Source organism: Pogona vitticeps, chromosome 2 (assembly GCF_051106095.1).
Source record: "Pogona vitticeps strain Pit_001003342236 chromosome 2, PviZW2.1, whole genome shotgun sequence".
Classification (NCBI taxonomy): domain Eukaryota; kingdom Metazoa; phylum Chordata; class Lepidosauria; order Squamata; family Agamidae; genus Pogona; species Pogona vitticeps.
In genome coordinates this window covers 129,926,441-129,950,079 of record NC_135784.1, presented here as the reverse complement: position 1 = coordinate 129,950,079, position 23,639 = coordinate 129,926,441, and the positions used below count along the sequence as shown (strand labels likewise).

The 23,639-nt window shown below is 42.5% G+C and overlaps 1 protein-coding gene across 1 annotated transcript; it reads left to right on the top strand.

Moving 5' to 3' along the window:
- Nucleotides 1–10,608: 10,608 nt before the first annotated feature.
- Nucleotides 10,609–20,761, top strand: LOC110075083 (fructosamine-3-kinase). Its single transcript, XM_072990419.2, has 7 exons — nt 10,609–10,745; nt 10,886–11,128; nt 13,334–13,485; nt 14,846–14,937; nt 15,856–15,938; nt 17,331–17,453; nt 19,256–20,761. Exons 2-7 carry the CDS (start codon nt 10,988–10,990, stop codon nt 19,592–19,594), a joined length of 930 nt encoding a protein of 309 aa, XP_072846520.2. The 5' UTR covers nt 10,609–10,745; nt 10,886–10,987; the 3' UTR covers nt 19,595–20,761.
- The last annotated feature ends 2,878 nt before the right edge of the window (nt 20,762–23,639 follow it).

The following is a 23,639-nucleotide window of genomic DNA, read 5'->3' as shown; positions in this document are numbered from 1 at the left end:
AGATGCTGTCAAGATTTGTCATCGCTTTCCTCCCAAGAAGAAGGCGTCTTTTAATTTCAGGGCTGCTGTCTCCATCTGCAGTGATCATGGAGCCTAGGAAGATAAAATTTGACACTGCCTCCATATCTTCCCCTTCTATTTCCCAGGAGGTGATGGGACCAGTGGCCATGATCTTAGTTTTTTTGATGTTGAGTTTCAGACCGTTTTTTGCACTCTCCTCTTTCACTCTCATTACAAGGTTCTTTAATTCCTCCTCACTTTCTGCCATCAGAGTGGTATCATCTGCATATCGGAGGTTGTTGATATTTCTTCCGGCAATCTTAATTCCAGCTTGGGTTTCTTCCAGTCCAGCCTTCCGCATGATGTATTCTGCATAAAAGTTAAATAAGCTGGGGGACAGTATACAGCCTTGCCATACTCCTTTCCCAATTTTGAACCACTCAGTTGTTCCATGACCAGTTCTGACTGTTGCTTCCTGTCCCACATATAGGTTTCTCAGGAGACAGATAAAGTGGACAGGCACTCCCATTTCTTTAAGAACTTGCCATAGTTTGCTGTGGTCCACACAGTCAAAGGCTTTCGCATAGTCAATGAAGCAGAAGTAGATATTTTTCTGGAACTCTCTGGCTTTCTCCATAATCCAGCGCAAGTTAGCAATTTGGTCTCGAGTTCCTCTGGTCTCGAGTTCCTCTGCCTCTTTGGAATCCAGCTTGTACTTCTGGGAGTTCTCGGTCCACATACTGCTGAAGCCTACCTTGGAGGATTTTGAGCATAACCTTGCTAGCGTGTGAAATGAGTGCAATTGTATGGTAGTTGGAGCATTCTTTGGCACTGCCTTTCTTTGGGATTGGGATGTAGACTGATCTTTTCCAATCCTCTGGCCACTGTTGAGTTTTCCAAACTTGCTGGAATATTGAATGTAGCACCTTAACACATCATCTTTTAAGATTTTAAATAGTTCAACTGGAATGCCATCACCTCCACTGGCCTTGTTGTTAGCCAGGCTTTCTAAGGCCCACTTGACTTCGCTCTCCAGGATGTCTGGCTCAAGGTCAGCAACTACATTGTCTGGGTTGTCCGGGATATCCAAATCTTTCTGATATACCATATTTTTTGCTCCATAAGACGCACCAGACGTTAAGACGCACTTAATTTTTAAATACTGAAAATTAAAATAAAATAAAAATATATAAACAGAGCAAGTCCCACACTGGGACTGCCAAAAAAAATCACCAAAAAACAAAGCAACATAGAAACATGCCCCCCAGCCCAAATCTACCCTCCAAAACCCACCCAGAACATTTTTTAAAAAGTAAAAAGAAGCAACTAATTTTTAAATACCAAAAAATGAAGTAAAAATAAATAAACAGAGCAAGTCTCATGCTGGGACTGCAAAAAAATCACCAAAACACAAATCAACATAGAAACATACCCCCAGCCCAAATCTACCCTCCAAAACCCACCCAGAACATTTTTTAAAAAGTAAAAAGCAGCAACTAATTTTTAAATACCAAAAAATAAAGTAAAAATAAATAAACAGAGCAAGTCCCATGCTGGGACTGCAGAAAAATCACCAAAACACAAAGCAACATAGAAACATACCCCCAGCCCAAATCTACCCTCCAAAACCCACCCAGAACATTTTTTAAAAAGTAAAAAGCAGCACCTTACCGGTCAAAAGCCTCCTGGAGGTCCTCAGAAGCCAGCGATGGTGGTGGTGGGGGACTCCCCACGGGGCCTGCTGAGGCCTCCGGAGGCCTAGGAAGCCAGCGATGGTGCCTGGGGGAGGCCCCCACGGGGCCTGCTGAGGCCTCCGGAGGCCTGGGAAGCCAGCGATGGTGCCTGGGGGAGGCCCCCACGGGGCCTGCTGAGGCCTCCGGAGGCCTGGGAAGCCAGCGATGGTGCCTGGGGGAGGCCCCCACGGGGCCTGCTGAGGTCTCCGGAGGCCTGGGAAGCCAGCGATGGTGCCTGGGGGAGGCCCCCACGGGGCCTGCTGAGGCCTCCGGAGGCCTGGGAAACCAGCGATGGTGGCATGGAGGGGACAGTATTCGCTCCATAAGACACATGCACTTTCCCCCCCAGTTTTTTTGGGAGAAAAAGTGTGTCTTATGGTGCAAAAAATACGGTAATTCCTCTGTGTATTCTTGCCACCTCTTCTTGACGTCTTCTGCTTCTGTTAGGTCCCTCCCATTTTTGTCTTTTATCGTGTTCATCTTTGCGCAAAATGTTCCTCTAATATCTCCAATTTTCCTGAACAGATCTCTGGTCTTTCCTTTTCTGTTATCTTCCTCTATTTCTTTGCATTGTTCATTTAAGAAGGCCCTCTTGTCTCTCCTTGCTCCTTGGAAGTCTGCATTCAATTTTCTGTAACTTTCCCTATCTCCCTTGCATTTTGCTTCCCTTCTCCTCTCTGCTATTTCTAAGGCCTCGTTGGACAGCCACTTTGCTTTCTTGCATTTCCTTTTCTTTGGGATGGTTTTCGTTGCTGCCTCCTGGACAATGTTACGAGCCTCTATCCAAAGTTCTTCAGGCACTCTGTCCACCAAATCTAGTTCCTTAAATCTGTTCTTTACTTCCACTGTGTATTCATAAGGGATTTGGTTTAGATTATACCTGAGTGGCCCAGTGGTTTTTCCTACTCTCTTCAGTCTAAGCTTGAATTTTGCTATGAGAAGCTGATGATCAGAACCGCAGTCAGCTCCAGGTCTTGTTTTTGCTGACTGTATAGAGCTTCTCCATCTTTGGCTGCAGAGAATATAATCAATCTGATTTCGATATTGCCCATCTGGTGATTTCCATGTACAGTATAGAGTCGCCTCTTGTGTTGTTGGAAAAGAGTGTTTGTGATGACCAGCTTATTCTCTTGACAAAACTCTATTAGCCTTTGTCCTGCTTCATTCTGAACTCCAAGGCCAAACTTCCCTGTTGTTCCTTTTATCTCTTGGCTCCCTACTTTAGCATTCCAGTCTCCTAGAATGAGAAGAACATCTTTCTTTGGTGTCAGTTCTAGAAGGTGTTGTAAATCTTCATAGAATTGTTCAATTTCAGTCTCCTCAGCAATGCTGGTTGGTGCATAAACTTGGATTATTGTGATGTTGAATGGTCTGCCTTGGATTCGTATTGACATCATTCTATCATTTTTGTTGACTGTGAGGGCTACTCCATTCCTTCTACGGGATTCTTGCCCACAGTAGTAGATATGATAATCATCTGAGCTGAATTCACCCATTCCTGTCCATTTTAGTTCACTGATGCCCAGGATGTCGATGTTTATTCTTGCCATCTCCTGTTTGACCACCTCCAGCTTCCCAAGGTTCATAGATCTTACATTCCAGGTTCCTATGCAGTATTTTTCTTTACAGCATTGGACTTTCCTTTCACTTCCAGGCACGTCCACAGCTGAGCGTCCTTTCAGCTTTGGCCCAACCACTTCATTAGCTCTGGAGCTACTTGTACTTGTCCTCCACTCTTCCTCAGTAGCATGTTGGACGCCTTCCGACCTGAGGGGCCCATCTTCCAGCGTCATATCTATTAGCCTTTTGTTTCTGATCATGGGGCGTTCTTGGCAAAGATACTGGAGTGGCTTGCCATTTCCTACTCCAGGTGGATTGCGTTTAGTCGGAACCCTCCACTATGTCCTGTCCGTCTTGGGTGTCCCTGCACGGCATAGCCCATAGCTTCTCTCAGTTACTCAAGCCCCTTCGCCACGACAAGGCAGCAATCCATGAAGGAGAGAAGAAGATATGACTGTGAAATAAAATGCATTAGGACTTATTTTCAGGGGATGTTTTATTTCACAGAAGAAGATATGACTGTGAAATAAAACATCCCCTGAAAATAAGTCCTAATGCATTTTTTGGAGCAAAAATTAATATAATACCCTGTCTTATTTTTGGGGAAACACAGTAGCTGGTGTTCAGAACTATAATGTGACTAATTACATAAAACAACAACAGCAACAACAACCCAGTTTAGAAGTGATGGGGTCCTGATGATTTCTTATTATGAACCTACCAGATGGACTATCAAATTCTGCCAAACATTAAAAGTTTATGGAAACCTAAATAGAAGAATCTGTTAACTCCACATTCATTCATAGTAATCCTCCATTACCTATGAATCAAGGGGGCGGGGGAACAGGACCAAGAAATAGTGACAAGGACGCTTGTGGGTAATTGTCACAATGTCTTTCTGTGTATTTCTGTGTATTACTTTTAAGTGCAATGCACTTGGACTAACATTCCACGTTTTTTCCAGATTGGCTCCATTTTGTATGGAAACCATACTGAAGGATCTGGGCACTAAACAAATAGCATTGATCAAAGGATAAATCCTATATATGCCTACCTGGGAGTGAAATTATTAGAAAAATGTCTCAGCAGGTCTAAGCTTCTGCCCAAGATTTTAATTACTTTAGTTCTGAGGTTGCCCATACCCCTGTAAAGCAGTTGGCTAGTAGCAGCATTGAAGAGAGGAAGATTTGTTATCTACTGCTTCTTTAGGATCTACCAACAGTTTAAGGAGCTTTTAAAAGTTACTAATCATAGGTTACTTTTCATGACATGATTTATCATGTTACATGTTACCTCTGTGGTGTGTACTTCTTTGTACTTTGCAGAGTGTGAAGTTTCTAGACAGAAATATTTAACTGCTTGAATGTATAATGCATGAAAATACATTCTTGAAGTGTTATGTTTCTACTTCTAATGAAATAAATGAATGACCAGGACATTTCAAGGTGCACACATATATGCTAACTGTGAACATCCTCTTTCCCAAACGTGTAACTTTTGAATCAGTCCTCGGGCGCACGTAGGAACATGAAACACACTCCTTGTTGTGTTTTTTTTTATATTAATCTTGAAAGGGCTCCAGTGTACCAATGATAACACAGGCTAATGCAGAGTGGGAGGAAAGCTGAAGGAATGTGTCTGGAGAGAAAAGTCTAGACGTTCAGTTAAAGCAGAGACATCGTCCCTGCATGCTCCCATCTCTGAAATGTTACGCTGAAGATTCTTGATGACATTTAGAGACATAAGACTAAGTTCAGGAAGCGTAGGGAGGGAAAAGCAAGGAAGTATGGGGAAATTAGCTGAACAGAGGCACTTAGTATTTTCTGTTTATTAAACAATAAAATCGCATCAGGATGGAACAAGGCATCTAAGACAATTTTATTACTACATAATAATAAAAACGATATATGTTTACAAATAGCTAGTGAGTTCTAAAGAATACTCGCACCCTCTCGTACTGCTGTCCATGTTTACCAAAAGTGATTTTTACATATTTGGGAGTAAAGAGATGTCTGCAACTGCTTTAGTGCATGAGAGGAAAATAGAAAGACAATGGCCTTTCCAGTCTTTGCAGACCCTTGTTCAAGTTCTTTTTCAGAGACCGCAACTGCAGATGTCTTACCACTTAGCAATTTTTGTATCTGCTGCAGAAAGTGTACAGCACCTTCTAGTGGTCCTGGGGTTTTCTAGTTGTTACAGAGAGGAGTTTTGAGTCACCAACCGAAAAAAGAAAGGCAGATCTGTGGGCACATAATCAGAGAGCTTACAAGAGAATTAATGCCATTGGTTGAAAGTTCAGGGACAGGACAGATCTGTGCTGGAAAAGGCAATCTAAATAGCATATTAGCCTTTGGATAGGAAACCTCCTTTTAGCCTTTTCTGTGTTTTCATAGAATACATATTTCTTTGCCGGACCTGCCACGTATTATGTAAACAGACCTTTGGGTAATTCTTTATAGCTGACACACTTTTGCTAACAAATGTCAAAGTCTATTTGTCTCACAAGAAAGGTTCCCTCCATGCAAAACTGCATTATCCGATGTAGCAAAGGGGTGTGTGTCTGTCTGTGCATAACAGTGGGATTTTCACTCTTCGCCCCCATCCATTGTTCATCTAAGGAACCAATTCAGACCAGGGGGAAATTGAAACCAACGTGGAGGATATATCAGGGGTCTCCTATCAACTCTCCTCAGACTGAAGAAGCTACTTGGATGAGTAGTGAAATATTTCAGCCTAATAAGAAAGAAGTTCAGTTGCCATGACTCAACTTCTAGATAATTATAAACAATATTTAAATAAATTAGAACATGCAAATTGGTAATGACCTTTTCTGTAGCATGAGTGACAGACTGAATACCAGTGAAGCTTTGAAACACTGTGAACCTTGTATGGTAAACACATATCACAAAGGTCCTGAACTATGCATATAAACCACAAGGTTCAATGGAAGTTCAACCAGGCCTCCTAAATGAGAGGCATTTTGACCTCATACATACATAATCACTATGTGACATATTGTATGTTGGTGGGACAGACTTTGAAATGAATCAGCAGCTTTGGAAACCTGAAAGTTAGGGGTGAAATATCCCAGGCCCTTGTTAACAAGGAAGAACTGGTCAATGAATTGGAAGTAATGGGAACTTTGAGGAAAGAGGCCCTGACTTCATTCGATCTGTTATACTGTGCAAAAAGAAAGCTGAGGATAGTATAATGCACATTCTGAGAAAGCTGATTTCCATTAGCGTAAAGAAACATTGGAGGAGATCTCATAATCAAAAACACTCTAAGTGAAGGCACTTCATGATAGATAGCAGTTTTTTGATGATGAGCTATTGAAGGCACAATCAAACAAATTCTAGTAAGAAATTAGTGTGGAAGCATCTAAAAAAAACTGAATTGGCTTCATAAGGGAATTCAGGCAAACTGAGATTTTAAAAATGTGTAGGAAATGGCAGGAGGGGCCATTCACCAAGGATGAGTACAGATACGTAGCCAGCATTTGGAGGGACAAGGTCAGTGGGGATATTTTTCCCTTCCGAGGCTTGCCAAAGGCTGGAGAAAAAGGAAGGAACTTTTAAAAGGTTTTCGGACAAGCCTCTGCAAATGCCGATCGCTGTGCAGAGGGTCCTGGGCGAGTCCTCCCATGGTGCAAGGTAAGCCCCGGGGGACCCCCAAAGCCGGGGCATGTGGTTTTGGGGCACCCCCACCAGGGTTCTGATGACTTCTCCTACACCATTAGAGCCCTGGCGGGGGTGCCCCAAAACCACCCGCGCAGGCTCTAGAGCGCTTTGGAGGCTTTTCCTGCACCATCAGAGGACTGGCGGGGGACTTCCAAAGCTGGTGATTGCAGCGAGGGGACCCCCCGCCAGTCCTCTCATGGTGCTTGCCCAGCTCCCTACCCCTTAAGGTCCTTTTTTAAAAAAATTTCCCCTAGGAACGCATTAATTAATTTTCAATGCATTCCTATGGGAAATTTGGTTTCGCAAGACGATGTTTTCACAAGACAGTGATTTCCGCGAGGCACCACTTATATATAAGCGGCCACCTCAGGCAGTCCTTGAACAGTGTTCAGTGAGCAAATCCTTCCGGGTCCTCCGTAATGTATTTACTTGAATTCATTGTGTCTTTTGATTTTTGAGTGCAAATATATTGTCTCTTCACCATATTATTCCACTGCTTTTTAATCCCATTATTGGGCTACTAATTTACAGTTACAACGTATACATTGAAATAACAGCAACCATATACAGGTTGCTGTCCTCTGAAGATGCTGGCCACAGAGACTGGCGAAACGTCAGGAAGAACAACCTTCAGAACACGGCCAAAGAGCCCGAAAAACCCAGAACAACCAGCAACCATATTGATTGCAAACATTTTGTTAATACGGAGGTACAATTTATAGAAATGGGCTGCCAAGAGGTACACAGTAAAAAAGCACTGGAAACCACTGCTTGAAGGTTTGAAGCTTGGGCAATTCCTAACATTATCTCCCCACAGATTTCCTCAGTCATCCTACCACCAGGAGAAGGCACAATCTGTTTTGCTGATTAGGACATACTCTGTTCTCTTGAGGACAAGATATCTGGTGCAGCCAACATCATATTGCCAGACAAGAGATCTCTGCAGGGGCAGAGAGAGAGAGAGAGAGAACATACAACAGTTGGAATAGTTGAACAATAACAGCAGCATTCACAACCAGAGCAAGAATGAAGTTGTCTTTCTCGTACAGACTTCATCAGACACCACTGTTTTTTTAAAAAAAACAAGGTTTATATCCTACTGCATAATTTTATGAAAAATCAGTGCCTAAATTGGCTTATTTTCCTTCTAGATGCAGTCAAAATCTCATTCCTTCTTTGTATTGCAGTATGTCTATGTTTTATGCCTATATATTATGTTTCCATTTTGACTGCATGTAGAAGACTTTAGGCATCTTTAATACCAGCAGGGAGGCAGTATAGAAATGCAAAATAAATACTTTAAAGGGACGTAAATGTTACGATGCTGGTCCCCTTCGTGGGTTTTTTTTCTGAGGTCCAAAAACACAATAGGAAAGCAGACTCTTCTTTAGGTGAATGGGCCCTCAGTGCCAGATGCCTGTTGTAGGGCAAAAAAGGCCATCTCAATGAAATGACACTCCCTTTGATCTTTGTCCCACTGGGTGTGTGTGTTTGTCCTTTTCCTGCTCTTCCTTTGCTTAGTGAATATGCCTAAAGTCTAACTCCAGGGATTTGTTTTCTTTTTTCATCTGCTTATCCCACTGTCCTGATCAATTCCTCTTCTGAAAAAAACTAGTTTTATAAGCAATTTAGCTACTCCCTCGGCACCTCCTAATCCTTTTATATTGGCCAGCATTTTATCTACTTTACTTATAACCGTGCTTTGTAATAAAATCTTAAACTATAGGGGATATTGGATAATTATTGTTATACAAAAGGTTTGGGCTTAGCAACCCTATTTCAATATAAGTATCATCAGTCGGGCAAAAGTAGATGGAGTCACTGGGATAATCTGCATCAATGTGTATTTTAATTTATCTAGCGGGATATTGCTTTTATATCTCTATGATATACCTGATGCTATCTCTCAAATTCAATTAGTTAACCAAACTAGGCATTACTGTTGCTTATGGTACAGATGAAACCAGATGTGGCTTATGTTAGCTTCCGTGTTTAGACCTGGGACTACATCTGGACAGTGATTCCATAATCACTCTCTAATCTAGGATTCATTACCACAGTTGATGTATATGAGCTCCTAAGATAAGACATTAAGGGGAACTTAGACTAGAGTTGACCACATCAAACAATAAAGAAATGACTCAGCATCTGTACAGTACGTGTCTTACTCTCCTCTGGCCATGAACTAGTCAGCATTGCAATTTCCAGACAAAGTGAGGGGTGATTATGGACTCAACCTTGTGGCAACCACAGAAAGCAGGACCCGTCAACTGTGGAAGGAACACTCTGTTTTGGTGTACATCGGAGAGTAAGATAGAAAAATGAAATGGAATGTTGCCTTAAAATAAGTCCGGCTCATCTGTCTGAGGACTGCACGGTCTGACCGGTATGGATTTTTTCACAATATGAGATGGATGGAGCCAATAAAGGAATCCATGGCCATTAACTTTGTAAGCCCCGGGTAAGGCTGTTAATGACAGTACATTTTGGAGTTATTGGTTCAGATGGTGGTCATAAACTGGGAACGACCTCACGGCACATCATAACAAGGTCTTTTCAGGGCCTCGGCCAGAGCCTTTTCTGGCCCTCCCAGGTTAAGACAGATGCACAGTTCACCATCTCAGCAGCAAGTCTGGTGTGGACGCACACACCCCGATATCATACATCCAGCAACATGTATATTTTTCTGTCTTGGCTTGAGCTCAGTGGGATGGAGGTCGTTTATCCAATTCAGAGTTCATCAGAAAGAGATTTGACCGGTGGAGATCAGGCAGCGTTTCTGCCAGTAATGAATGAATGTACACGCACACCATTCTGTTTCCCCCAGAATTGGATTGTGTATAGTCCTGGCAGACTGTTTCCTGTTACCTTTGAGGCATGTGTCTCCTCGTCCCCTACTCTGGTTTAAGGAAAAGATAAGAGGTTAAGGGGCGGGAGGGGGGCAGAAAGACTACGCAAAATTGGCCTACCACTCCCGTTGGTACGATTTATATTCGAGTTAATGATTTCTGTTAAAGAAAGATTAGTAAGTTAAAAAGAAACTATTCACCTGCTGTGGGAATCAACCCAATACCAGTGCACAAGAAATCTTGATTGACAACCATAGCCTTTCCCCCCCCCAAGTGGGAAGATTCAGCAACCCTCACTTCTAACTACTTTTTAATAACAGGACTTGGAACTACATTACTCAACTGCTGTTGCTGTTGTTGCCAACAGTGCAGAAAGAGAGGGCCATTCTAAACAGACATTAATCTAGCCAGAGACAGCTTGTACCAATTATGCAGGGAAGTGCACAAATGGAAATATGCTTTCCTCGCAAAGCTAAAGCTGTTTTGAAGGTCTGCTTCTCCAGCTTCGTCCTCGCTGTTTGAATGTACATGTCTCCTGCGCGTGCGCGCGCATACACCCCCCCCCTTACCCTCCCTCCCGGGCAACACAACGGGTTGCAAGCTCGATCCGCAGACAAGTTCTCGGAGGCCTTGGAACGGTGGTTTATAAGTTGAGGAGGGCTCCACCTAGCGGTGTGCTTTTAGCACGTCATCTATAATTATGGGATGACCGCAGGAGGACACGCGACAGCGGCGGGCAGGGGGCGCGAGTCAAAAGCGCGTGAGGGGGGGGGTGAAATCAGGCTGGCGAACTACAAGTACCAGAATCTCTCAGGGCAGCCTCCGAAGGCCCCCGAGACGGACTTGGCAATCGTGTTGACTTTGATACCATCCGATATTTTGCAATTTATTTTTTAGCATAATTAAGCTTTCCTCCGACATAGGTGAGGGCGCCATTCTCCTGAATCGGCGTTCCTTTTACTAGCGCGCAGTTTTGCAAACGCACCCCCCCTCCTCGCTCCTGTGGGCTGCCTGTCAGCTTGCATATAATCTCTCTCTCTCTCTCTCTCTCTCTCTCTGTGAGTGTGTGTATGTTTATTTATTTATTTTTAAACCCGGGAAGAGATAAGGCTCGCCTGTCCCACAGAGGCCGAAGGACTGGGATCCTGCAACGTTTGGACCAGCCATGGAAAAACTCCTGAAAGCCGAATTGAAAACCACCGTGCTGAAGGCATTTGGCAGCTCGGGCGGAGGGTGCATTAGCCACGGGCAGAGCTATGAAACCGACCACGGGCGAGTGTTTGTTAAAGTCAACAGCAAACCTCAGGTTAACGACCCTCTTGACAGCCCTCCCGTCACTGGTCGCTTGCAAAGCTGCAGGGTTTGTGGGGCGGGAGAGGCTTGAAAGCTGCAAGGGCGGGAAGCGGTGGGGGTGCCTTTGACCTTGCAGACTTCTCATATGTTGGGGGGGGGGAGGCGTGAAGACGAATCGCCCTGGCGAGGAGAGAGGTCTTGCAAAGAGCTTCTAGGCCCCTTGGCTAGCGACTCCCCGGTTCAGCGGCGTTTGGATACCAGAACCAGGGGACATCCACTCCAATTGAGTGTTGGGAGAGTGAGAAGAGACAAAGGGAAATATTTCTTGACCCAGCGTGTTGTTAGTCTGTGAAACTCCTTGCCACAGGAGGTGGTGATGGCCTCTGGCCTAGATGCCTTTAAAAGGGGATTGGACAGGTTTCTGGAAGAAAAGTCCATTGCAGGTTATGAGCCATGATGGAAGGAAGGTACCTTAACATGCCAGATGCAGGGGAGGGGTATCAGGAGACAGGTATCTAGTTGTCTTGTGTGCTCCCAGAGGCATCTGGTGGGGCCACTGTGAGACACGGGGAGCTGGACTAGATGGACCCTTGGCCTGATCCAGCAGGGCTCTTATCTTCTTTAGTTATTTGAGGACAACTGTGGGGGATGGGTTTGATGCTGTCTAAATAGGGATGCACATCTAGATTAACTGTCTAACTGGGTCATCTGCTCCCAGTGGCCAGAAGATTTTATATCAGTGTGTGATCAAATCAAAACATGCACATTTTGGATTACATGTTGCAAGATCTTTATGTTTTTATTATGCTTTAAAGAGAGTCTCCTGTCTTGTGCCACACCAACCTGGCATTCCTTTTTCCAAGCACTTGGTATGATGTTAATTGACATCTGAAGTGGAGTAAAACTATCATTCATGAGTTGGTCTGTCTTATTCTAAGACAGTAAGCAAAACCCTGTTGCTTTGTGTAGTACATTGCCCTATAGCAGACCCACTGAATCAATGGGGATTTTGTGAGTCAACTCTCCATAAGTTCCACTGATTCAAATGGGTTTACACTAACTGCAGCTTGTTGCTACAGTAAGTCACAGTTAAAGTAGTCCCATTGATTCAGTGGGTCTGCTCTGGGTAATGTACTATACTAAGGAACAGGGTTTTGGCCCTTTTCTCCCTTGTTCTCATAGGCCCTGTGTGAGCAAGTGTGCAGATCCATTTCAGAGAATGTTTGTATCTCCAATAACATGTCAAAGTTCTGATTGCTAGCAAATATTTCCCAATATTGTGCAAAAGGCAAGTGGATTACTTATCTATTAGCACAGCAGTCCCCAACCTTTTTGGGGCCACGGACCAGTTGGGGGAAGCAAGCTCCATGCGCGGGGGCATCCCCCCAAACTCATGCGATGGGCATGTTGCACCTGCAGGGGGCATGTCACACACAAGCATGACACACCCACTGCACAAGCATGACACACCCACCGTGAGTGCAACACGTCACCCCCGTGAGCTTGACACACTTCCCCGTGTGCATGCCCGCAGACTGGCACCGGGTTGCAGACCGGGGTTGACGACCCGTGTTATCGTATCCACACGTTATGGAAGTCTGTTTCTTCCCAACGGTGGATTCTATTTCAGCATTTAGTATTATTCCTTGGGCTAGTCCAGGATACAACCCTAAAGAAGTTATATGTCTGCCTGACGTGCACAGGGCTACTGAAACCCACCTACTGAAACACATCAAGTTGTGGTTCCCAACCTTGAGTCCCCAGAGGTTCCTGGACTGCAGCTCCCAGAAGCCTTCACCAATAGCTGTGCTGGCCCGGATTTCTGGGAGGTGTAGTCCCAGAACCTCTGGGGAGCCCAGGTTGGGAGCCATTGGCTTAAAGTGTTGGGGTGGAACATGTGATATCCAGATGTAGGTTCCCATTCAGCCATGAAACTCACCCAGTCACCAGACCGGGAGGAGGGGGGCAGTACTTGCTGCTCCTGAGCTAGATCTACTTCACAGGATTGTTCTGAGGATTAAAGTGAAGAGGAAGACAGAGATGTATAAATCTTTGAGCTCAGTGGAAGACAAGTGGGATATAAATAAACGTTTAAGAACTCTAAATGTATGGTTTAAAGAATACACAGATGCCCACAGTCCCAAAACAAGCTAGCTAAGCATCTGCTATCCACATGTGCAGCTAAAGATATATTTAAAGTTGTGTTCTTTCTGACCAGGCGAGGACAATGTTTGAGGGAGAAATGGCTAGCTTAATAGCCATTCAGCAGACCAACACTGTGCGGGTTCCAAAACCAATTAAAGTGATCGACCTTCCTGGAGGCGGAGCTGTGTTTGCTATGGAGCACCTAAAGATGAAGAGTCTCAATAAGTATGTTTCAACACCACCCTCTCCTCATAACGTCTTGCTTCGCTAGATATCTGTGTTCTGTTGTTTCTCTGTGGCAAGTCTGAAAGAGGGATCAGTTTTATTGCTTGTAAATAACATCTCCTGGAAGTGAAATAAATTTTAGGAAATTAACAAGCTCACATCCATATCATGTTGTGAAACGAATCCAATGAAGTTGCGCCAGGAGGGAATTTCTCTCTTTACTTCCTTTGACATGTATCTCTGTGTCTTGACAATTATATGTAGCTATCAGAGGTTTGAGAATGTCCATTCTGTTTAGTACGAAAATGTTTTGGCTGCAGTGGTGAGCAGCTTACGAGGCCAATGACTAGCTTTCAAACTTCACAAGGTTCTTAATAGTTATAAAGATCTTAAAACTTTGATCTGGTTTGCCATTCCATCTTGAATTAAGTATGGACGCATATCTGTTCAGAGGCCATTTCTGCACCAGCTATAGCTATGTAAGGACTTTCTCACTCAGACATTTGCAACAGTTCCACTTTGACAGGGTAGCTCGAAACAGGAACGTGTGTGTGTGTGTTTGTGTGTGCGTGTGCGTGTGTGTGTGTGTGTGTGTGTTTATTTTCCATAAGAAAAGAGCTGGCTGCATGTACCCCATGGCCTAGTTTTAAAAGCTCTCTGCATGTGACATTTCATATTTTTTGGCAGGAAGGATTTGTCCCTCTCCCAGAAAGCTCACTTGGGGGGAGGGAGGGAAGAAACAAGAGATACAGAGAAAAGAGTGTCAGAAAGAGAGGTGCCAGAAACAAAGAGAAGGGCAGAAAGAGAGAGAGAAAAACATTCCTATTCACTTTTGGCTCTGGCCACACCTATGTACCTCCTGACAGATAAACCTAAAGGATTATCATTGCAAAATGTGTCTCAGAAAAGAAGAGGTTTCTCAGCCATCCCAGAAGATTTTACCTATTCCTTCATGATACAGATGGCCTCTGCCAAGATTTATTTCCATAGATAGGTATAGGTTGCAATTTTATTGACTTTCAAATTTCTGCTTGAGTCTTTTTAAGGATCGATTACTTGGACATTTTTGTACTTAACTGCTAAACATTAAAATGCTATGTGATATACAGAATTACTACTTACGCATTTTTGTATTCTGTAGGAGCTGTTTTGGTGATTTACATTTCTGAATAAAGCTAATTCAAAATCCACTCATTCCAGACCTTCCCATTTATCCTTAAAGTAAACGTTAGTTTGATTTTCAGGTTCTTCTATAATGTGCATTTATATGTGAAATCTATTGCTGTGATAAATCGAGTGTGTGTTTTCAGGAGGACATTGAAACCCACTGACCCATCATGTCTTTTTTAATTTCTTCTAGATACTCTGCAAAACTTGGAGAGCAGATAGCCGATCTTCACCTCTATAACAAAAAACTTGGCGAAAAATTAAAGAAGGAAGAAAACACAGTTGGTAGAGTATTGGTAGAGTATAAATTCACCCTAACACTAATTTATTTATTTATTAGATTTATACCCTGCACCATCTGGCAGCCATGCCACTCACTCCTACCTCAGCTGATAATTTCTACCAAGAAAAGTTAAGCCCTTTTCAGTTGTTCATCAGTCATCATGAGTATTAAGCACTCCTTCCCGTCCAGTGTGCTTTTCTCCTCCCATCTTGCTTTCAACATGTGAAAGTAAGAGTCTGAAGACAGGGAGTTACTGTACCCTTGTAGGCTCTCAGTGTGAGACAAAATGCATACAAAAATGGGTTTCTGACTCATATGGAGAGCCTTACCTGGTTACAGAAGCCTCCTCTTGGAAATAATGGCAGAAAAGAAGGGATTAGTATGCTCACCTTATTCCATATGGAAGCTATGAGCTTACAAAACACAGAAATGGGGTTTCAGTTGCAATTGCAAGTAAATTAACTAGACCTAAGCACAACCTTTTTAGATGAAATCTGAGATGCTTTTTAGATAGCAATGTATTAAAACTATTAAAATAAGAAATATAGTCTTCCTTTGGTTACTACCACAATGTATGCTCCTCTTAACAGATAGAGATTTTTTCATTTTGAGATTACTGTCAAGCATTTCTTCCATATAATATTTTGCATTTATTCCTTCTTCTCCATTTTGGTCAAAAGCACAACTGTGTTGCAATTAATGATGCACAAACCTAACGAATATTCCTTGTATGTCTACTCGGAAGCAAGCACTAACGTGGGGAATTATTCACAGAAAAGTGTATGCAGCTTTCTCTACTTTAGATGTAACAGGACTTTCTTATGACTAGACACAGACAGGATTGTTCTGAAAACAAGGCAAAGGTGTATTATTTGTTTTTAACGCATTTAATCTTTTATTTGGCTTGCTTGGTTTGACAGGGAAAGGTGCAGGCCAGATAGAACCGTGCCATGTGGATAAATTTGGATTCCATATCGTTACTTGCTGTGGTTTTATAACTCAGGTAGGTTCTGGATTTGCACAGAATGACATGAGATACAAAGATGACTAATGGATTTCATTTTTAAGAACAAGACGTTGCAATTTCTTGGGTTTAAGTTAGTTGTTTCATTTTCCACTCACTATTAACAGGGACTTTTGGTTCCACTAATTTAAATACTTATTCTACAACAAAATATTTCAACTAGCTCTCATTAAATAGAGGGGTTATCTTCTCCCAAGTCATATCTGAAATCAAACAGAACTTCATTTTCCTTATGTCTTGGGTACATTGATAAAGGCTAATTTTGTGCAGCACAAGAAGTGGATCATTACATTATTTACTATATGGGAATGTTACATTCTTTGCGATATGGATACAAGTATTATAGAACCACAGGCTCATAGAAGACTAGGGCTGGAAATGGCTGCAGCAATTGAATCCAGCCCCTTGTCAAAGCAGGAAACCTCGATTTAAAGCACCCCTATCAGGTGGTCACCCAACCTCTGTTTAAATACCTCCAGTGAAGGATAAGACACCACCTCTATAAGGCATCCCAGGCTATTGTCAAAACAGCTCTCATTTTTAGGAAGTTCTTCCTAACATGTGAAAATCTCCTTTCCTGTAATTTAAACAAGTTCACTCTTCCATTTGACTTTCTGTATTAGAGTATATCTGATGAAGTAACTGAGCTCCCCAGTGGAAAATGTCTGTATTAAAATACAGTCGTGCCCTGCTTTACGATTGTCCCGCATTACGACGAAACCACATTATGACATTTTTGTGATCGCAAAACGATAGTCCGAATAGGGGTTTTTCGCTTTGCAATGATCGGTTCCCTGCTTTGGGAACCGATTCTTCGCAAAACGATGATTTTCGGATAGCTGATCGGCAGTTTCAAAATGGCCGCTGGGTAAATAAAATGGCTCCCCACTGCTTTCTGGGACGGATTCCTTGCTGCACAGGCACCGAAAATGGCCGCCCTATGGAGGAACTTCGCTGGACGGTGAGTTTCCAGCCCATTGGAACGCATTGAAGGGGTTTCAATACGTTTCAATGGGCTTTTTATTTTCGCATTACAATGTTTTCTTTCTACAGTGATTTCGCTGGAATGAATTAACATCGTAATGCGAGGCACCGCTGTAGAACCTGGCATTTATGAGGTGGTAAACCTATTTTAACCCCTTATAGTGTTTTCTGTATCAACATCTGTATTATTATCGGAAATACAGATTTTTTTTTCTGGTAATACAATCGACAGTGCGCAGATTACTTTTTCCCCTTTGGGATATCGTGGCTGTAAAAAGAGTTGAAAAAATATTAGCTGAATTGGCTGTGGAAAGTGATGACAGGGATGCCATGTTGCACTCCGTGGCATTCTTTTACGGTGATTTCCTAAATCTTGATTTGTTTTAGGTGAACGAATGGCAAAGTGACTGGCCTACGTTCTTTACCCGCCACCGCCTTCAAGCCCAAATGGATCTGATTGAAAGAGATTATGGAGACAGAGAAGCAAGAGAACTGTGGTCTCAGCTGAAGGTAAGGCGGTGGACATAGTGCATTGTCACACTGAGAAAGTAGCGCCGAAGGGTCAGTGGACTGAGCTGCTGCACAGCAGGACAGGAACATCTCTCAGTATCCGTCTCACTACATTTCTCAGCATCCCACTGGCATTCCTCTTCCACCCCAGTTCTGGACTGGAGTGTTAAAAGCATTATTTTTCTTCCCACGTGAACATCTGATTGCAATTTTGTAAGCATTTTAAGAATTATGAATTGCGGAATGCAATATGCTAACATACATTTTATGCACATTTTCCATTGACTAAATCATGCTTGAGCACTTTCCCCCTGAATGTATAGTTTTAGCTGTACACATTTTTGAAATCTATGCATGGATCTGTGTGCATTTTGTTCTCTCGAAAATTTTGGAAAAGGCACAGATTTTTGAGGTATGCTTCATTCCAGTGCTAGTGATAGGAACTGTAGAAATGCTTATTTCCATAGGAAGCCCAGCTAATATATTTTCTAACCCTATTTCCACAGGCCAGGAGTCTGGTATAGTGGCCAGAGTGCGGGACTGGGACTTGGGAGACTTCTAGGCCATGGTGTCCTTGGGCCACTTAATTCTTTCTCAGCCTAGGGATGGTTGCGGGGACAATAAAGTAGGCAAAAAGAGTGCAGCCACATGTAGCACCTTTCACTCACACAGTCAGAATAGAAATATAACTAATTAAGACCAAACAAAACCTGTTTTGTGCCAGATTCAGCACTGATCTTATGGATATAAGGCTTGACTCAGCTTCTAGTTACTACAAATGCACACACAAACACACATACAAAATGGCCTCAGAAAGAAAGTAACAGCAAGGAAAATGGGAGTCAGTAGTAGTCCTTGCCTATCTACTGCAAAGAAGTCACAGATGCAGCTGTACATAAGCAGTACGTAAATACTGACTGTAGATCTTCATAAATGACCTGCATGAGGGGATTGAAGGAGCACTCATCAGATTTGCTGATGACACAAAGCTGGAGGGATTTCCTAATGCTTTGGAAGATAGACTCAACATTCAGAAGGATCTAGATAGACTTGAACACTGGGCCCTATCCAATAAGATGCAGTTCAGTGGTGGGAAAAGTAAGGTCCTGCACTTAGACAGGAGAAACCAGATGCACAGGTACAGGATACGTGGTACCTGGCTTGACAGTAGTATCTGTGAGAGGGATTTAGGTGTCCTGGTGGACCACTGCCTAAGGATGGGTCAGCAGTGTGCTGGGCAGGGCAAGTTGCATGCTGTCTGCCAGGAGCTCAAATATGGTTCCCCCAACCCCTCTATCCAGAGTGGAGATGGTGCTCAGCAAATATGCTTTTGCCCTCAAATAGATGCCATATTTTAGGGACCCTTTTTACAGGTTAAAAAAATACCACTGTAGAGCAAAAGGGAGCTTTTTCAATTAAAAATCTTTTTGAACTAAGAATACTTTCAGGGTGGGTAAGCCCTCTGAAAGCTAGAGGCCGATCTCTGCACCCTTGGACTTCTGGAGGCTGTCCACTCCACTTTAAATCTGGAGGCTGTCCACTCCACTTTAAATCAACCAGAGTTGTGGGAGAGAAGCCCCACAGATCCCATAGATTCAAAGAGTCTATTCAGCTGATTGAATTAATTTTTGATGTACTGTGTACAATTTATAGATTAGGATTCAAACAACTAAAAATACAACATTCAGGAATTCACGTATGTTCTGGTTTATATGTTTTGAAGCCATGTTACTTCTTAAATAACAACATCTTGCTTCTTTCTTATAGATAGCATTTACACATTTTCATTACATTTTTCACAGCCCAAGATTCCTGAGATGTTTCATGATGTGGAGATCATTCCTGCTCTCGTGCATGGGGACCTGTGGGCAGGAAATGTAGCTGAAGATGAGTCTGGCCCTATTCTCTTTGATCCTGCTTGCTTCTATGGTCATTCAGAATTTGAACTTGCCATTTCTATGATGTTTGGTGGTTTCAGCAGCTCTTTCTTCACTGCATATCACAGCAAAATCCCCAGGGCTCCAGGGTTTGAAAAACGTAACAAACTTTATCAGCTATTTAATTATATTAACCACTGGAACCATTTTGGTACAGGATATCGGGGATCTACTCTTAATGTAATGCGGAAGCTCTTAAAGTAATCCTTGAGCATCCATCCTAAGTAAGTAATTCCTGATTTTGATGTCAGAATAACATCAAATACAGTGTATCAGAGATTGTGGAGAGTCACCTAAAGTTACAAAAAGCAAAGGTTAAGGTGATATTTGTACACTTTTGATTCCTCTCAAAATGCTTGCAGTGGTTTTGTAATTTTTGCACCCTGTAATTGTCAACCAGCATACTAATAACCACTTGAATAAGTTAGGGAATCTAGGGACACGGTGTATAGTTTGACATCCCAAGAAGTGACTTCTGTCTCAGTATGAAAACATCTAATCCAACAGGTCACCCAATGTTTCATTATGGTAGGGATCTACATCTAGTAGACAATAATGAAAGACTGGGAGGGTCAGTCTTCAATTTTCACTGTCTTGATATACTGAGAATTCTGCAAGTGTTATTACATTCCATAGGAGTGGCTGTAAAAATACGAAGCATGTAAACCTGAAAGCCAATTTAAAAGTGCAATAGCTTGTGTGTATGAAACAACTCCCTCCCTCCCACAGTTGCTTCAGGCAACAGATATTGAGCGGCTAAGATTGAACTGCCAGTCTGGTCAACAGCTGAACATAGAATGTGGGAGGTGCCATCTTGTACTTTGCCTCAAACGACAATACGCATTGAGCTGGCCTTAAGGACCATAGCTCCTTATGCTTCACTATATTTTTGAATCTACCAACATTTGGGGGATGAAGTGCCCACCCCATAGTTTACTGTGTAAGTCTCATTATCACAAATATAAGTAGCAATGCACTTTACAGCCTGAGTTGTGATTCTGTGAGCACTTACCTGGGTGAGAATCCCATTAAACATAGTAAAAAGTTATTGTTAGATAAGCAAGTGAACGTTCTCCTGTGCAAGTGATTATTGTGAATTTAGCTTTTATAGATCAAGTAAAGATCAAGCATATTTCATTTTGTTTATACTTCCCTAGTTAAGCATCGTCATTATCACTAATTATCACAATTGTGAGTTAAAGCAGAATTTTGGAAAGTTCAATTTCTGACAGGAAAGCAGATATTGGAATTATCTGTTTAGAACTATCAGCCAAGTGATCCAGGGTTTCATGAGGCATAATCTGAATGACAGTTGCTGTGCTGGACTTTGGATGTAGTATGAAATCTAAATAAAATCTTGACATTGGTAAATTAATTTGCAATTATAATTCTTTCTAACAATCACAATTATCACTTTGGAAGTAAAATTGGGCTGACTTCCAGCAGTGGTCTGCAGTCCAGGTGAGAGAGGAGGCTTGTCTCCAAATTTTGAGCCCCTTCCTTGCTCAGAGTACAAGTCACTCCTTTTGGTTTCTGTGTACTCAGGAACCTGTATCTATAGCAGAAGTCTATAATAGTATAAAGGGAAGAATGGGTGGCTGAATGGCTCAGTGAGTTGGAGCCCCAGGAGTGGGGAGTTCAATTCTCCACAGTGCTTCACAGGAGAAGAGCCAGGTTGTGCAGTCTTGACAAGCTACATGGTCTCAGGGTGTATCAGAAAGAAAGAGGGAACAGTACAATAGTGCCTCGCGTTACGATGACAATTCATTCCAACGAAATTGCTGTAGAACGAAAACGTCGTAAAGCGAAAATAAAAAAGCCATTGAAACGCATTAAAACCTGGTTAATGCATTCCAATTGGCTAAGAACTCACCGTCCAGCAAAGATCCTCCATAGGGGCAGCCATTTTCGGGTGCCTGTGCAGCGAAAAATGGCTGCTAAACACAGCGGGGAGCCATTTTGAGCACCCGGTGGCCATTTTGAAAACCCGATAATCAGCTGTTTTTATCGTCGGGAAGCGAAAATCGGTTCCTGAAACAGGGAATCAATCATTGCGCAGCGAAATTCCCCCATCAAAATGTCGTTTTGCGATCGCAAAAACCTCGTAATGTGGATTCGTCGTTAAACAGAGCGCCCGTCTTGCGAGGCACCACTGTAAATTGATTTATGAGTCCTTTTAACCTAGAAAACCCTGCAAAGGATAACCATAGATTAGGATCGTATAATTATATGGCAGCATATAATTATTACTAGATAGAAGAATATTTTTTAAAAATAATCTTTATATGGTCTGATAAGGATCTATTTGCTTTCCAGAAGTGTGTCAGTTGAAAAGGTAATTGTGACAGACAGCTCTCAGAAAACTCCTGTCAGTCAGTTCAGAGCTGATATGAGAGCCAATGACATGACAGAAGGGGTGGAATCAGGGAAATAAAAGGAAAAAGACAGACAGTTAAAGACAGTTTAGGCAGTTAGGGCCGTGGTTGTGTTAGAGGGAAGAGTAATAGAGAGATAAAGAGATAGGAATAGGAGAAGTGTTGGAAAGTTTATATGGTTAAGAATGGAAAGAATTAAAGGTGCTAAGAAATAAATAAATAGTTGAATAATACCTTGATTAAAGTGAATCTACATATGCAAATTTAAATGTAATCAAAGCAGCGTTTATTGAATGAATAATAAAAGGCCATCCATGATTTTCTTTATATGATTTACCTACAAACCCATAAATAAACATTGTTATATTTGACAGCACTGATCTAATAGTTATATTTGGTACAGAGAGGAACACACCCTCTGGTGGCAGCGAAAAAGGGTGAAAAGTACATGTCATGCCTGAAAGGGAACCTGGGTGTGTAGAAAAACAAACAGGGGAACTGGGGGTGCGTGACAGTAATCAAAAAGGGAAGAAAATTGGTGGTGGTGGAATAGAGAATTGTTGTTAAGTGAGGCTTTTTCCAAGCCTAATTGTAGTGATTTGGTAAAATACAGAGGGGAGGCTATGGGGTGGCTGTGGAAGATCCTCAGGCCAACATCTGGGCTATTGTAACAGCTTCGAACAGTATAAACATCGAGGTTTAAGAAGAATAAGTTAAAACTGTGCAGTGGTTAAATTGCAGTACTGCAGCCAACACTTTGCTCACAACTTGAGTTCAATCCTGGACTCAGGTAGCTGGCTCAGTTTGCTAATCCTTCCGAGATCAGTGAATTGTGTTGCCTGCACACTTAAACTATAAACTGCCCACAGTGTGTTTTCAACACTTCAGGAACAGTATATAAGCAGCACACTTTGCAACATGCCTAGTTTGGGACTATTGTTTACAAGTGATATAGAAACAAAAGAAACTACCCAAAACTGGTTCAGACAAATTGTTCATCTTTTAAGCCACAATTTTCTACATGGAATTGGAGTCTTTCCATGCCAGTCAGCTCTGTGCCATGAGGCAAACCCTACCTCCACACCCTTGGCCTCTGTACCTGGGAACAAATGCCGTGTCAGTTCCATCAACCTCTGTGCCTGCAGACAAACTGAAGTATGGCTTTTTCCAACACCCTTTCGATATCGGGGGTGGGGGGAACCAAACTAACTCAATATCTTTGCCAAAGCTAGAGGAAACTTATCGGGTATATGAGGGAGAGAGGGGCCACTATCAAGAGAAGGGGTGGTTTAGGATCCAGGTGGCAGCCAGAAGGTGCCCTGCTTGGATTGGGAACTGGGGATCCCAGAGCTCTGGGACATAAACTCTCCCATGCATCAAAACCTCTGGTAGTTGGTTGTGCGGAAGAGCTTTGAACTGATGGGTGGTATATTGTTTGAAAAACAATGTTCTTTTATAATACCTTCTATCAGAACGGTTACAATTCCTTATCTGCTTTTCAGTTGGCAGTGTCTCGAAATTTTCCTGCTCTCTGACTTTTAAGCTTGCTTTGCTTTCCATGCCAGTTCTGGGGGTAAGGACAGATGTAAATCAAAAAATAAGATTTTTACTAGGCCACGAATTTGCTATGATTAAGAAACATTTTGGGTTCTTGTTCATTTCATGAAGATTATTTCCCTATGATTTTTTAATTTCCTTTTTAAAATATGGTTTAAATTTTATTGTGATGATGCATCATTTAGTGGTTGATTTAAAACCTCAAATCCATTTCTGGAATCAGTTTAAATCAGTCAAATGCGGAGAGTCCCGGCCTTTCTCTCACCACCTCGGGTGTGTCTGAAGAGTTCAAGCAAGACAAGGGACCTCTTCAGCCT

Bases quoted from the DNA above. Each gene is read 5' to 3' on its own strand.
- LOC110075083 (XM_072990419.2), top strand. From the start codon at position 10,988: ATGGAAAAACTCCTGAAAGCCGAATTGAAAACCACCGTGCTGAAGGCA. The intron at 11,129-13,333 runs GTTAACGACCCT...CTTTCTGACCAG, and splicing joins AAGTCAACAGCAAACCTCAG to GCGAGGACAATGTTTGAGGG. The intron at 14,938-15,855 runs GTAGAGTATTGG...TTGGTTTGACAG, and splicing joins GAAGGAAGAAAACACAGTTG to GGAAAGGTGCAGGCCAGATA.